The sequence below is a fragment of the Dendrobates tinctorius genome, unplaced genomic scaffold, assembly GCF_039654945.1.
Source record: "Dendrobates tinctorius isolate UK_male_01 unplaced genomic scaffold, ASM3965494v1 ptg000120l, whole genome shotgun sequence".
Classification (NCBI taxonomy): domain Eukaryota; kingdom Metazoa; phylum Chordata; class Amphibia; order Anura; family Dendrobatidae; genus Dendrobates; species Dendrobates tinctorius.
Genome location: NW_027361788.1, coordinates 35139500 through 35154801, shown reverse-complemented (window position 1 = coordinate 35154801; position 15302 = coordinate 35139500). Strand labels below are relative to the sequence as shown.

General features: G+C 43.3%; 1 protein-coding gene across 1 annotated transcript in view; it reads right to left on the bottom strand.

Annotated features, from left to right (window-relative positions):
• Positions 1–1822: 1822 nt before the first annotated feature.
• The window catches only part of ADAMTS13 (ADAM metallopeptidase with thrombospondin type 1 motif 13), a 59595-nt gene continuing 46115 nt past the window's right edge, over positions 1823–15302 (bottom strand). The window contains exons 15-32 of the mRNA XM_073541149.1: positions 15057–15202; positions 14761–14881; positions 14554–14634; positions 13860–14041; positions 13651–13786; positions 13436–13565; positions 13160–13339; positions 12378–12567; positions 12191–12290; positions 11712–11841; positions 11287–11466; positions 8017–8193; positions 7630–7834; positions 7284–7554; positions 6717–6863; positions 3559–3735; positions 3293–3471; positions 1823–2231 (exon numbers count right to left, since the gene is read on the bottom strand). Of these exons, the coding sequence (XP_073397250.1) occupies positions 2058–2231; positions 3293–3471; positions 3559–3735; positions 6717–6863; positions 7284–7554; positions 7630–7834; positions 8017–8193; positions 11287–11466; positions 11712–11841; positions 12191–12290; positions 12378–12567; positions 13160–13339; positions 13436–13565; positions 13651–13786; positions 13860–14041; positions 14554–14634; positions 14761–14881; positions 15057–15202 (2906 nt within the window). The 3' untranslated portion in view covers positions 1823–2057. The remainder of the gene's footprint in view (positions 2232–3292; positions 3472–3558; positions 3736–6716; positions 6864–7283; positions 7555–7629; positions 7835–8016; positions 8194–11286; positions 11467–11711; positions 11842–12190; positions 12291–12377; positions 12568–13159; positions 13340–13435; positions 13566–13650; positions 13787–13859; positions 14042–14553; positions 14635–14760; positions 14882–15056; positions 15203–15302) is intronic.

The following is a 15302-nucleotide window of genomic DNA, read 5'->3' as shown; positions in this document are numbered from 1 at the left end:
GACTGTTAGTATCCGTACCACCATGGAGACCAGGCTCCAGTCTTTGCGCTCTAGCGGTGAGGGAGCTCTCCTCCCGGAGCTCAACCTCCACCCCGCTCCACACGTCTGCACACGTGGACCTCCTCACACAATCTGCCTACTCCTTCCTACTGACCCTCAGAGACCACTCTGCTCCTCAATCCTGGTTCAGAGCTCCCCCCCGCTGGCCCAGAGTGGAACTGTGTTGCATGCATTAGGTTAACTGCTGGAGAGACCCATCACTGCTTCCAAGCCTGGCATTACCCTCCCCTGGAGGAAGGCAAAGCCAGTGTGGCGACCATACTCCTTGGGGCGCCACACTTCATCTTTGAGTTCCACAAACTAGGTGATTAAAGCAGATAGGGGCTGACTTGTGTTAGTACCACAGGTTCCTATGTAGAGCGCTGCATTCGAGGTGACTTCGTCATTAACTGGCTGCGCTCTGCATAGGCAGCGATTGAGACAACAACTCTTAGTATGATTAAGTGAGCTCTGTCATTTGTCAGATGACAAAGGCTGCAATGTGCTGTCACATAATAATTGTAATTTTGTGAGTGGTGACAAAGATCTTCAGGGGGAAGTTGTCGCAAATCTTTTTTTAAAAAAGGGTCACGTTTAGGGGGCCCAAAATACTTTCCGTACCCCCAGCGCTGGTAACCCACGCTACACCAGAGTTCTATGTGTGTGAATGGGATTGTTTCTCCAGCAAACTCATAGATTTCTGCGTCATTCAGATGAATGGGACAATTGCAGACATTTCTGACGTGTGGCCATAGTCTCCTTGCGTGTCACTTCTTCAGGACATCCTACTGTTACCTGGAGGAGAACTGAGGTCTCTGGAAACTTCTCTGAACCTGTCACGTGTCATGTCACAGAATAAACAGGTGACATCATATATCATGTGCTACGGGGCGTTTCTGCACAGTCATGTCTGTCGTAAACAGTCACATCTTCAGCAGGATTTGCTTGTCCTCATTTTTTACGCAATCTGTTAGTATCGGTTGTATGTCATGTGGTGACAGGGCTGGCACCAAAACCTGACATACTGTAGCTGGGCAGGTGACCATATTAGGCTCGGGGGTACATATTGTCACCCAAGGGTCCATATTAACTCTGAATATGGCTTTAGTCATTTTTTAATATGACGAATTGGATACCGACTATTTGGACTCCAGAGACTGAGAAATAGGAGAAGCGGCATCCACCAGCAGCACAGAGTATTTCAGGGGAGTAGTGATGATTTTAGGCAGGGCGATATCATGACGTGAATAGAGGGAGAGAGTCAACTTGGGCTCCCCACACTAGAGATAGAAGAATCGGTCACACTGCAGAACAGAGTATTTAAGGAGGGGATATTGTTTGAGGTAGTGATCTGTCCCTCATATGGTGATGTTATGAAGGGCTATATGTGAGATGGGTAGCGCCATGATGTGGAGAGGGAGAGAGAAGCAAAATTGGACTCCGCAGTTTGAGCGATAATAGGCCTATGCAACAGGCCTATGTATGACAGGGATGGTGCCTAAATGTAAGGAGGAAGAAATGGACACCACAGACTGAAAAGTTGGTGGCAGCAGACACACCAAGCAGCGCAGAGTATTTCAGAGAGGCAGTGAGGATGTTAGCAAAGGTAAGGTTATGATTTACTGTAAGCAATCTACACTAACCTCTCCCCGGTATGCCATCTCAAATTTCTATCAAGGTGATGGACTCCGAGGGCTGATAGGTGGTTAGGAGTAGACTTTCAGCTGCACAGAGAATTTCAGATAAAATGCAAAAATGTAAAATAAAATGTCCATATAATATCTTACACTGTTATATAGGGTTTTTTTTAATCTAAGGAGTCTCCCAGGTATTACACACAAGTGGCAGATTATCAGAATGTAACAAAACTATATAAAATTATGTAAACCGTACATATGTGTCCGCGACTTGGTGACAAAACCAAGTTTTGCTCTAATTTGTGGCTGTTCATGGAAGATGCAGAATGACTGGGGTCATTTCCAAGTGCTCAGGTGAGATCATCATTAGGTGTTGTCCTCCTATGCCTGTTTCTGCCTTCCTCGCTCCCTCGCCCAGTACTGAGCCCGGACGCTGACTCTGTCCTGTGAGAAGTCGCCATTGAATTCTATCTCTGCTTGGCTTCCTAAAGACTCCCAGTAAAATAAATGATTCCCGTGGAAGGCGGTGGACTTCAGCGTCTTCATGTCTCGAATCTGAAAAGCATAATCTTAATGTTAAAATAAAAAAGTGCCATCTGTGCCCCAATGCTAAATTCCCATCTAAATATGTAGCTGTATAATTTCAGTGTTGCCTTAGGAGCTGCACAATTTATGGGGTCTCGACCATCGTCACAGTCTACGCTAACCTCTAAGTGACAGGCCATGTAAAATTTATATCAAGATAATATTTGTTGTAGTCCTTCGGGTACTACATGGCTCTACTATGCGGGAATTACAAGTCCATACTATGTTACATTTTTGTCATTGTTTAGTGGTGTAATTTAGACAGCAGTAGTATGGCAGTTCAACTCATAATTTTACCTACTTCCCTTTATATTTAAGGCATCTCCACCAATCTAGATTCACCTCTGGTTCACAGAATAGCAGTGTTATGTAATAGTTGTATTACAGTATTATTGTATGTGGGAACAGTATAACAGTATTATGTAGGAGCTGTATGACAGTATTATGTCAGCACAGTATAGCAGAATTATGCAGGGGATATATGACTTATGTTAGCACTGTATGGTAGTGTTATATAAGATCTGAATTACAGTATTATGCAGGCACAGTATGGCAGCATGTTGTAGGATCTATATGACCATGTTATGCAGGCATGGTTTGGTGGTATTATATAGGAACTGCATGAGAGTAGTATTATGTAGGCGTTGTATGACAGTATTATGTGAGCACTGTATACTGGATTATAGGATGTGTATGACAGTACTATGTTGGCGCTGTATGGTGGTGTTATACAGCAGCAGTATAACAGTATTATGTAAGCATTGTATGGTGGTATTATATAGGATCTGTATGGTAGCATTATGCAGGCACAGTATGGCAGTATTATATAGAAGCTGTATTGTGGTGCTACCAATAAGGCTCTGATATTAATGATAGATGCTTGTAACTATTCATCTGCATTATCCCATGGGCAATTCTTATCGTGCTGGAAACATGAAGGTTTAGGGTTGGGGAGCAGCCGAGAATCAACTTCCTTTCGCCCACATCGGCCCAAAGTGCCTATTTGCAAATTCCCACTTGTGTCTACTCACCAGGATATAATTTGAGTTGGTTTCATTGTGTCCTAAGTTCAGATCCATATACAGGGCATGAATAGCTATGGTAAATATGGGGGGAACATCGATGAAAACACGACATGCCAGAGAGCCCGACTTTGGATGAACAGGATTCTGTATGTCTCCGTGCATCCCAAAAAGTTGGACATCACAGTCTGTAGAAAGCATGGTAGGTGTCATGGTGATTGGGGGTACAGATTTAGCAGTTATACGTGAGGTATAGGATATCGCAGCTTTAATACCTTGGTGGTAGCTCTCTGTGGCTGATCTGCTCCAGTATGCCAGTGCAATTCCGTTACCAGGATGAAATTGGCGCTGTCGCACTGTTAGAGTGTTTGATCTTGCAATCAGAGTCACCGAAGAGAGACGGGTACACGACTTTCTCCACATGGCTCTGCCGTAAAACAGCACCAGTTCCCCTATGGTCAATAAAGAAAGAGATATTGATGGCATATCAACTCTTTTAGAACATCTGTGACACTTCCAGAAAAAGAGAGGTTTTCCTGGAAAACTCATACATCTCCCACAAAGGGGCACTATCCTTTTTTGGATAGAGAGGAGGGAAGCACGACAATGGGGAGAAGTGGGGCTCTGAACCTAAGATGTGTAAACAAGGTAAGGGGGTCTATAAACTGTGGGGGTATGGCTTGGTGTCTGCCTAAAGTGGCTAAGTATGGGGCCTATACAGTATATCTTTCTTAAGGGTATGTGCACACGCTGCGGATTCTGCTGTGGATCCGCAGCGGACTTGGCCCTGCGGTTCCGCAGCAGTACTGCAGACAGTGTACAGTACCATGTAAGTCTATGGGATTTACAATCCGCAGTGCACATGCTGCGGTTTTTTCATGCAGAAAAGCTGCGGTCTTAAATCCGCAGAAAGAATTGACATGTCAATTCTTTCTGCGGATTCCACTGCGGTTTGACACCTATTCCATTGTCCAGGTGTCAAACCGCAGGGGAAAACCGCTGGTCACTTTACCTGCGGTTTTACCTGCGGATCCGCACGGAAAAATACGCTGGTGAATCCGCAGCATGTGCACATAGCCTCATTAGTGCTGATTGTTTCTATATCTGTTTAGACTCAGGTTTGGTGTATGCTGAAGGGCCTTTTCCTAAAATTAGTCGGGCACCATTCAGAGGCGCTTGGCTTTCTATGGGTCCTGCTGTTTGTTCCTATCTTTGGAACCGCCATGATGGATCATCTCTAAAGGTGGAAAATATACATATGACATGTACAGTTGTGGCCAAAAGCATTGACACCCCTGCAATTTTGTCAGATAATACTCAGTTTCTTCCTGAAAATGATTGCAAACACAAATTCTTTGGTATTACTATCTTCATTTAATTTGTCTTAAATGAAAAAACACAAAAGAGAATGACGCAAAAAGCAAAACATTGATCATTTCACACAAAACTCCAAAAATGGGCCAGACAAAAGTATTGGCACCCTCAGCCTAATACTTGGTTGCACAACCTTTAGCCAAAATAACTGCGACCAACCGCTTCCGGTAACCATCAATGAGTTTCTTACAATGCTTTGCTGGAATTTTAGACCATTCTTCTTTGGCAAACTGCTCCAGGTCCCTGATATTTGAAGGGTGCCTTCTCCAAACTGCCATTTTTAGATCTCTCCACAGGTGTTCTATGGGATTCAGGTCTGGACTCATTGCTGGCCACCTTAGAAGTCTCCAGTGCTTTCTCTCAAACCATTTTCTAATGTTTTTTGAAGTGTGTTTTGGGTCATTGTCCTGCTGGAAGACCCATGACCTCTGAGGGAGACCCAGCTTTCTCACACTGGGCCCTACATTATGCTGCAAAATTTGTTGGTAGTCTTCAGACTTCATAATGCCATGCACACAGTCAAGCAGTCCAGTGCCAGAGGCAGCAAAGCAACCCCAAAACATCAGGGAACCTCCGCCATGTTTTTCTGTAGGAACCGTGTTTTTTTCTTTGAATGCCTCTTTTTTTCTCCTGTAAACTCTATGTTGATGCCTTTGCCCAAAAAGCTCTACTTTTGTCTCATCTGACCAGAGAACATTCTTCCAAAACATTTTAGGCTTTTTCAGGTAAGTTTTGGCAAACTCCAGCCTGGCTTTTTTATGTCTTGGGGTAAGAAGTGGGGTCTTCCTGCGTCTCCTACCATACAGTCCCTTTTCATTCAGATGCCGACGGATAGTACGGGTTAGGAAGCAAGATGTGCCACAGTCCGCGCTGCTGAATCCACAAAATCACCTGGGATGCAAGATGTAGTAACAAAGTACTTCTTTATTCCTTCCTACGCGTTTCGGCGCCCTTCCTGGCACCTTCCTCAGGGATCCCTGAGGAAGGTGCCAGGAAGGGCGCTGAAACGCGTAGGAAGGAATAAAGAAGTACTTTGTTACTACATCTTGCATCCCAGGTGATTTTGTGGATTCAGCAGCGCGGACTGTGGCACATCTTGCTTCCCATATTCTCTGGCAGTTTTTCCACTTTGGAGTGGTCGGTGGAGGTCCTGCAGCAGCTGATACTGTGTTATGTCTCCAAGCCAGTTGTGGGTCACACAACTGGAATAGGTGAGTGGAACTGCATTACACCACTCACATCGTAGTGTCACTAGTGATAGGGCACTATTGCGCCTCTTGTTCCCCCACCCTTTTTGTATGGATAGTACGGGTTGACACTGTTGTACCCTCGGACTGCAGGGCAGCTTGAACTTGTTTGGATGTTAGTCAAGGTTCTTTATCCAACATCCGCACAATCTTGCGTTGAAATCTCTTGTCAATTTTTCTTTTCCATCCACATCTAGGGAGGTTAGCCACAGTGCCATGGGCTTTAAACTTCTTGATGACACTGCGCACGGTAGACACAGGAACATTCAGGTCTTTGGAGATGGACTTGTAGCCTTGAGATTGCTCATGCTTCCTCACAATTTGGTTTCTCAAGTCCTCAGACAGTTCTTTGGTCTTCTTTCTTTTCTCCATGCTCAATGTGGTACACACAAGGACACAGGACAGAGGTTGAGTCAACTTTAATCCATGTCAACTGGCTGCAAGTGTGATTTAGTTATTGCCAACACCTGTTAGGTGCCACAGGTAAGTTACAGGTGCTGTTAATTACACAAATTAGAGAAGCATCACATGATTTTTTGAACAGTGACAATACTTTTGTCCACCCTCTTTTTTATGTTTGATGTGGAATTATATCCAATTTGGCTTTAGGACAATTCTTTTTGTGTTTTTTTTCATTTAAGACAAATTAAATGAAGATAATAATACCAAAGAATTTGTGTTTGCAATCATTTTCAGGAAGAAACTGAGTATTATCTGACAAAATTGCAGGGGTGTCAATACTTTTGGCCACAACGGTACATAGAGAGAAGACCCTAAAAATAATTCTAGTAATCTCCACCCTAGAAACCTACCGGCTGTGCAGTTGAGGGAGCTTGAGAGGACTTTCACAACTATCACTTCTCCGAGAGGACGTCCGATTGAAAATATACAATCTTTTTCCAGAAGGCCAGTAGTATTTATTACTCCGGTTGAGTTCATGAATAGACGACCACAGACATCTGCAAATGACAATGATACTAGTAAGGACAAAAATGAGGATCTAACCCAAAATTCTCGGGACCGGAAGTGATAACATCCCATCCATACAGTCATCTGACCATTCAGGCTACTTATTGCATTGTAGGGTCAGGTGTCTGATAGAGAGACACGATCCAGTCCATCAGCTGAGTCTGCAAGAATTCAATCTTTTGGGTCCATTTTATGACTACCGTACATGGACATCGGGTGACTTTTGGTGCAGATTGTGGTGGAATTCACCCCTCTATTGAGGATAGAAGCCGCAGAAACAATTGACGTGCTGCAAATTGTATTTATTTTATGTCAGATTGTCAGTTTCTGCAGCACGTGGAAACAATTTGGTAAAATAATAAAATCATGATTGGACGGAACAACGCTCAAACCACAGTTACCATCTTCACCTTCATCGTCCATATGCTTTGGTCTTTCAGACATTGGAGCAGCTTTAAATTGAGGTCCCTGGTTAGGGACAGCTGATGTCGACAATGGGGCTCGCGCCATGTCTGGCTGTGATGTCTGGGTTTCCAATAGGCAGGGGTTCTCTGAACATCCTCTCATGGTTATGGGCTTCGGGGCGTTCAGGCAGAATGTGGGACTCACTTGCTGATGAGTCTTGGAGTTGATGCAAAATTCTTGACGTCTTTGAATGCCGTTTCCACAAGTAGCCGAGCACTAAAGGTTAAGAATACATTAGCTACTATTCCTATTAACACAGGCAAAGCGCCTTCTTTTGTGGTTGATCAGTACCTGAGTCCAGGCCCCCACATCCCACGTGTAGAAGCAGGTGGCCATAAAGCAAGGGATGACGGTCAGAGGTCTCTCATGAGATGAGCAAAACACTGCGTCTACCTCATTGTCTTCTCCAGCCACTGTCTCCATACAAGACACCTTCTGTTTGGATACTCCATACCCACAAGCTGCAGAACATGGACTGACTTCTACCACTTGCCACCTTGTAGTGAATGAGAAAAGAACGTTCAGATGCACAAATAACACGATGACTATGAAATATCGGAAACCTGCTGACGTAGTCATAGTCAGCAGTGCAACAAAGTAAACAATTTTGATAAAAATTATAAGAACTGCCTAGCATTCTGTAATGTACAGACGTAGAAAAACATTCTGTACTTGTACCTCGGGGGGCACGGCTGGTGGTTGCAGGGTTCCTGTTCTTGAGGATGAGGCAAATGCTGACATTCATTATCTGCAACTATTTTTTCTTCAGCTTCTCCTTCTCTGGTGCAATATAGCACTCTCTGTAAGATGCCGCCTCCACAACTTACACTACAAGATCCTGATTTATAGCGCCACCTGGGGAAAAAAACAACGTTTTTGAAGATTTACTTTGCTCCAAAATTCAACTAAAGAGGTTGTCTACCCTTGTGGACAATTTATTTTTCTTATTTAAAGGTTTGGATTTTAGGGTGTTATCAAAAATGTTGCACTTTGTCTTTTATAGCCTTTTGTTTGCAGAATGAGCACAGTGATCTCCTTCTACTTGCCAATGGGAGAATTTCTTACCATCTTGTGTGGGTTTTTTTTTAGCTCAAATCAACTGATTTATAATCACAGACAACATCAAAGTTGAATGTGCCAGGAAGCAAAGAGCTTGTAAAAGCAAAACGGTGCAAAATTTGTAATGAAATCGAATTGCATAAATGATTTTTAGCCCCAAATACATTATTATTATTATTTTTATTACTATAGCGCCATTTATTTCATGGCACTTTATATGTGAGGAGGGGTGTACATAATAAAAGCAAGTGCAGTAATCTTAAACGATACAAGTCACGACTGGTACAGGAGGAGAGAGGACCCTGCCCGCGAGGGCTCACAATCTACAAGGGATGGGTGGTGATACAGTAGGCGAGGGTAGATCTGGTCGTGCAGCAGGTTAAATACATGCATTTAAGAGAGTGAACCTAAGTTGAAAAACCTCATTGTGCTTCTAGGATTAGAGTTGAGCGAATTTGCTTGGGTCCCTGCTTACTTGGCAAGATATAGCACTTACCGAATAAGCTGCAGAGGGAACCTGGCTTCCTGGATCGCGCCAGCAGATCAGCTGTTCGACTCCACAGCTGCATGTGTCTCAGCTGTGTGACAGTTACGACACATGCATCGAGAGCCCAACAGGCTCTCGATGCATGTGTCATGATGACTGTCACACATCCGCGACACCTGCAGCTGCGAAGCCGAACAGCTGATCTGCTGGGGCGATCCAGGAAGCCAGGTTCCCTCTGCAGGTTATTCGGTAAGTGCTATATCTTGCCAAATAAGCAGGGACCCGAGCAAATTCGCTCAACTCTACCTAGGATCTCCTCTTCACAGGCAAATATAGGGAAATGGGAAATCAATATCAGGATTTTGGAAAAGAGATGAGGGAAACTAATCATTGTCTAACTATATTGTGACAGGGATGCCGCAACAGAGAGTGGTCAGAAGATTACGCCTGGCTACACATGCACCTGCACTGGTTGGATCTGCTTTTCTTTTCTGTTAGATGTGCAGATTTTCCTTGATGTGTTGTTGCAAGGATAAACAGTTGTTTGTTTCCTAGAGCTCTCCATCCTGTTACCTCTGCTTTTCTGATTTCTCCACTCCCCTGTGGTATAAATACTCACCTATTAGCTTGAATAGTTGCCAGTGATAGCTTGCAATCACCTGGTTTGGAGCTGGAGGTGTGAGCTGTGTGAAGAGAGGTCGCCTCTTGAGATATCTGTTTGGAAGTTTGTTTGAGTGTCTTCCTTTACCTTATCTCCTATATGGTTAGCCTCATCTTTTCTTTCCCCTTTCTGTATTCTGGGAGTGTTGAGCCATTGCTGTTTCTTTTAGCCTTCTCTGTTTCACTTTGTATCATTATGTCAGAGCAGGACTAACGTTCCTGCTGCCCTACACATTAGTCAGGGTCATTCTCAGGTAAGACAGAGATATGAAAGTGAAATAACCTGTCTAGGAATGCAAAGGGCAAGTGTCAGGGGTGCCCCTCTTTAATCATTCACTAGTGGCACAGCTCCCCTTCCCTTCCGTCTCGCCATGCGCCATCTTGCTTTTGACAGAAGCATGACATTTATGAAGTGATTAGTGGTGTGGTAAAGTAATAAAAACAACAGAAGTGTAGTTTTTTTTTTTATTTGTCAGGGTTACCTTCCCTAAAATTGGCTTCTGAAAGCTGTGGGAAAAACACTTGTTTAGTTGACAGTTCCCTTATTTTCAAGCATGCATGTGGGGGGGATGGAGAGAAGAAAGAGCCTAGAGAAGTGGATTATCTCCCTTGAGAAAAAATGGATTGGAAATATTGGAAGCCAACTGTCTGATCCCCCAATATCTGCCATCAAGGGAGAGTCGTGGGGACCTAAATAGATTTGTGATTGGCCAGCACCCCGTAAGCAGCAAGTTTTGCTGACATTAATGTGCAAACTAACTTATCAGTAAAGAGCAGTCCACCAGAATCATTGCAGATAGTGTGAGGAGGTGGACATGCTGCCCATGTTCACCCTTGAAGAACAAGTGTAATGTTATAATGTGCGATGTGAACTGTGTTATGCGTTAATAGTGGAAAAAGGGAGGAAAACCAGCTCACCGTGTGTTAATAGTGTTTGTATTGTAGTCTGCACAGCAGCAGGTAGTTAATATGAAAAACAAGATAGTTGGGACTAGCCAAGAGTGGGGTGGGGGCTAAGCTGGAGGGACAAGAGACAGTTCCTGCCAGAGGGTTAGAAAGGGCCCAGAATGTGCAGAGAAAAGACCTAAGGTCCAATATGACCAGTTCCACATGAAATGGGTGTCCCTAAAGAGAGAGGAGAAAGAGGATAGCGAGATCCTGAGCAGAAGAGAAGTGACTGAAGCAACAAAGAGATAGATGGGAGATGGGTCCTGGGTCAGTAACGGGACAAAATGGGACAGAGCGCAAGGTGAAGAGAGTGCCCGGGTAGGCGTTCCAGAGCGTCTGAGACAGAAGAGATAAGTAAAGGCCATATTGTTAGAGTAGCTCCTCTAAGGGAAAAAGGACGCAGATCTGCGAGTTGAGCCTAGGACTGTAGATAATAACTGGTCTGTGGTGAAAAAAAGAGGAAAAGTGAAGATAGCGGACAAGAGAGAAAGGGGGAAGGAATCTATGTGTGGAAAACGATCCATGTGTTGAAAGAAAATGTTCATCAAGTTGTGTACCAAGTTACTGATCAGTAAAAAATGTATTTTTGACTGATGGTCTCCCTCACTGAACTGTGAAATGTCCGGTCCTGGCAAACCAACATAATCAGTTACATGTGACCACCTGAGCACACGTAGCGCCTCACAGCACAAGTCCACACACCCAGCCAGGACCCCCACCTTCATGTAGTGTACCTCGCCCACGGCTACCGTCCCGTGCCACGTTACAACAGCTCATACTCTGAGGATCATTACCGGACAGGACAGGGCTCCATGGCGCACTCTTTCATGGAGTTTGGAAGTGGGATTGGGCTGCAATTGGAATGAGGTAATCGATAGGTGATGTTATTATCCCTCCTCACACAGGCCACAGACATTGAGATTATTCCTCTACCACAAGTCACAGGACATGGCCATAACTCCATCACTTCCCATCTATAGGAAAAAATAACAAAAACTATTAAAATAACATCGGAACTAAAGTCAAAGTGTCAGGTGGCAATTCTCAGACAGGTCCAACAACTATAAACATTTGTCTTATTCATTCTGTTCCAGTTATCAGAGGTCATGGGCAATTTCACAGTTGTTACTTCTCTGCGCCTTTTTCTTATGTTAATGTAATAATAACTAATGTAGTTAGAAACAGTAAAATAATGACAAAATATGCAGGATTTATTTACTCTGGAGGACAGCTTTGGGGATGACATGGCTTATGTTGTGTCCCCGGCTTCAAAGTTTGGTTACAGTTCTCCTCCATGGTCTCCTCTTTGGCATAAAAGTCAACACAAATATAGTGGAGCTCTGAAGAACCTGAGAGGGATAGTATAAGTAGAATATTACATATATATGACTGTCTAAATGTAAAAATGTAGACATCTTGGTCTTCTAATTTACTTTACACATAGCTGATGGTACTAAACCTTAATTTCCTGCTATTATCAAAAGTAAAATGAAAAATGATTTCCATTAGCCATTTGATATCTAAAAACCACCGTTTATGTAGCATCCCGGGAGTCATGAAGACTTTGCCAGCCCTGGCAGATCTTGGTATTGACTTCTAGTACTTAGGAGTTAGGTTAAGGCTCATTATCTAATTACTACTCACTTACTATGAGGAAATCCAAAGCTAATGTCACACCATCCGGGAATTAATATTTACCGGTACCGCAAGTGACGGAGCATTGCCCCTGGACTGGACTCCACACATACACATCTGTCTTGTTGATGCCATTGGTATCGTTATTTACTGAAGGTATAATCTATGGCAAGAACACAAGCAACATGCAAAATGTAATTGGCATAATTTAGCATGTTCCTGTTAAACTTCAGTTGGACATAATACTTACTGTATCCCAGCCGACGGGGCATACGCTGACCATACACTGGACCAGGGATGTCGGCCTCTCATGCCCTGAGCAATTGGAGTCCTCCACTACGGCTTCTAAACCAGACTGTGACTGCACACAAGAAACATTACGCTTTGCTAGACCAGATCCACAAATGGCTGAGCAAGGACCAGGCTCCGACATTTCCCACCTACAAAGAGAAAAACACTTTATCTCACAAAGGAACAGAATTTTGCAGATTTAGTAGCTGCACTTATCAAATATAATGGGTACTCCACTCCTTTGTCCACTGTTTCCATCTGTACCAAGCCAAGATAGACAATTGATGTACTTTCTCAACCACATGAGAGCCACCTTTTCTTGGCCACGTCCATTCCAAGAGAAGAAATAAAAATCTATAGAGACGGTGTTTCCTGACAACTTGGCCACACGGTAGACTATAGATGACCGGACACTTTCAGTTGCCAAAGGCCTCATGCTCATTTGACCAACAGATATTCCTTCCATGTACACTCAATTCAACATATGTTTGCAAAAGTGGTGGCTTATCTTTAGGGACATCCATGGGATCGGGAGTTAAAATTTATCAAGTCCAATCCTTTTTTCCACCATTTCTTGGGTGAGATATGGGAGATCCCTTTGTGTGTAACATAGTCAACCAGTTCTGCTAATGTCATCTGGATTTGGACAACTTTTTCTAAATAAATCAAGTAGGATTTGCAACAAAAGCTGCCTAAATATCAATCCTCTTTAGTGCATAACTCCTTATTTTATAGAGCTACCTAGCAGGACAGGTCTCAGGGTGACAGGTAGTGAAGACCTCAGGTCTTGGTGTGTGACCGCAGTACCGATCAGATATTATTGTCTCCATATCATTTTGCTTTTGGACACAGTGTACTGTCCTCAATGTGACGCCACCTCCACAGGAGACCGTGCATGGAGAAGACACCTTCACATCCCACCTAGAAATTAAGAAATGGTCAATATGATGAATTATGGTGGAAGGAAGTCTTCGGTACTCTATACTTTCTCCATAGAGAGAAAATTTAGCTATATACCTTGGAGGGCATGGATTGTCCCCACAGGGCTCCTTAGCGGGTCTGATAAAGTTCGAATCATTACATAATTTTGATTCAACCACTTCTTGGAGCGTAAGGTCAAAGCATTCATGGATTACTATCTGAACACCTGGAGGGAAGAGACAGTATAATTCATTATCAATAGTTAAAAAATAGGTAAATTGTTGGTGCTTTCATATAAAATGGATTAATACCTCCACCGCAAGTTGCTGAGCATGGTCCACGTACCGACATCCATGAGTAAGAATGGTCTTTCTTTGGAACATAGTAACTGTATTCAATATCAGGATTTGTACTCTCTCCATATTGTGGACCATATTTTCTGTAAACCTATGAAAAAAAAACTGACTGTCATCCACTTAGGTAGCTTTAAAGATGGCAGTGCAAATGCTATGAATATTACCTGTATCTCTATCTCAGCTGTGGTTGGACCATCAATGCTGATCTTTTCCTGATGGGGAAGCTTCTCGGGTGTAAGAAACAGTCTGAACTCCACCTGTTCATCTTCCAACATTGAGGGATGAGTGACATTCATGGAGATACTTTTCTTTCCGGCTATAATATACTCCGTGTTTTCCTTTACAGCTATATAAGAGTCAAAAAGTAGCTGACGATTCCAGTAGTTTGGGATTTTGACCCCAACCTGTTTCAGTTATATTCTCAATGTCAATCACCTTAAATCTATGAATGCATGGAGAGCCCAACAAACTGTCTCTCTATGCATGTGCTGTGACTGTGACACAGCCGCAGCTGTGGCTATGGTCAGCCGGCGAGATCCAGGAAGCCCTGTTCCTTCTGCAGCGTATTCGGTAAGCGCTATAGCTTGCCGAATAAGAGGGAACTCGAACATATTCGCTCAGCTCTAACTGTGATATCACTATGTGCATTTTTTCTGTAGTATGACATCCTGTGGGTATTATCCAAGTACTGACATCACTGTGTGCACTATCTCTGTACTGTGACTGCAGTGAGTGTATTATACCTTTGCTGTGACATCACTGTGTGTATTATCTCTTTACTCTAACATCACTGTGTATATTATTTCTCTTTACTATAACGTTACTGTCACCAAGGGATTGTAGGAATCCTTCATTTACCCATATGTGTGAAAAGAGGTTTTCGGTTGGTCACATGTATTGTCATTGAGCCAACAGGAACGGTGAGAAAGGTGACATAATCTGCAACGCAACAGATTGTAAAATTAGATTATAAATTATATAACATATCCAAAACTAGGCCAATAATAATAATTATGATTAATAATATAATTAATAATATTAATAATTATTATTCTTGTCACTTACTGCCAGCTATTCCCTCACTGAAGGTCCCACTGACTCTGCTACACGTGACGTTGCCTCCATCACATACCCGACATTGGTCCATCACCAACCCAGAATCCATGACTCCATCACAGCCAAAGACCTGAGCAAGATACCTGTATTACACACAGGGTAATTTCATAAGAATCACTTCCCACCTACTCTGATAATATGTCTATGTGGTCTTCTACAAGGTTTTAGCTTCCAATATAACAACACAGCATGACAGCATAGCATGCTACAGCCTTTAATAGGAGTTTAAACTCTCTGCTTCTCACCTTACATCGTCCAGCTATACACAGCTTGATAGCGGCTTCGGTCTCGCGCCTTGGCTCACATCGCGTACCATCCATAAAAGTGTCGCCACGTTTCACCATGAAATTCTGCCCCTGAGCACGGCACATATGCTGGCACAATGTGTCACCTGAGGAACATCATGGCGTGGTCAGACCTCCACTCTTGATTTAAACAAACTGTTTTAGGTCTCAATGTACTTAAAGGGAACCTCACAGGACTATTTTAAT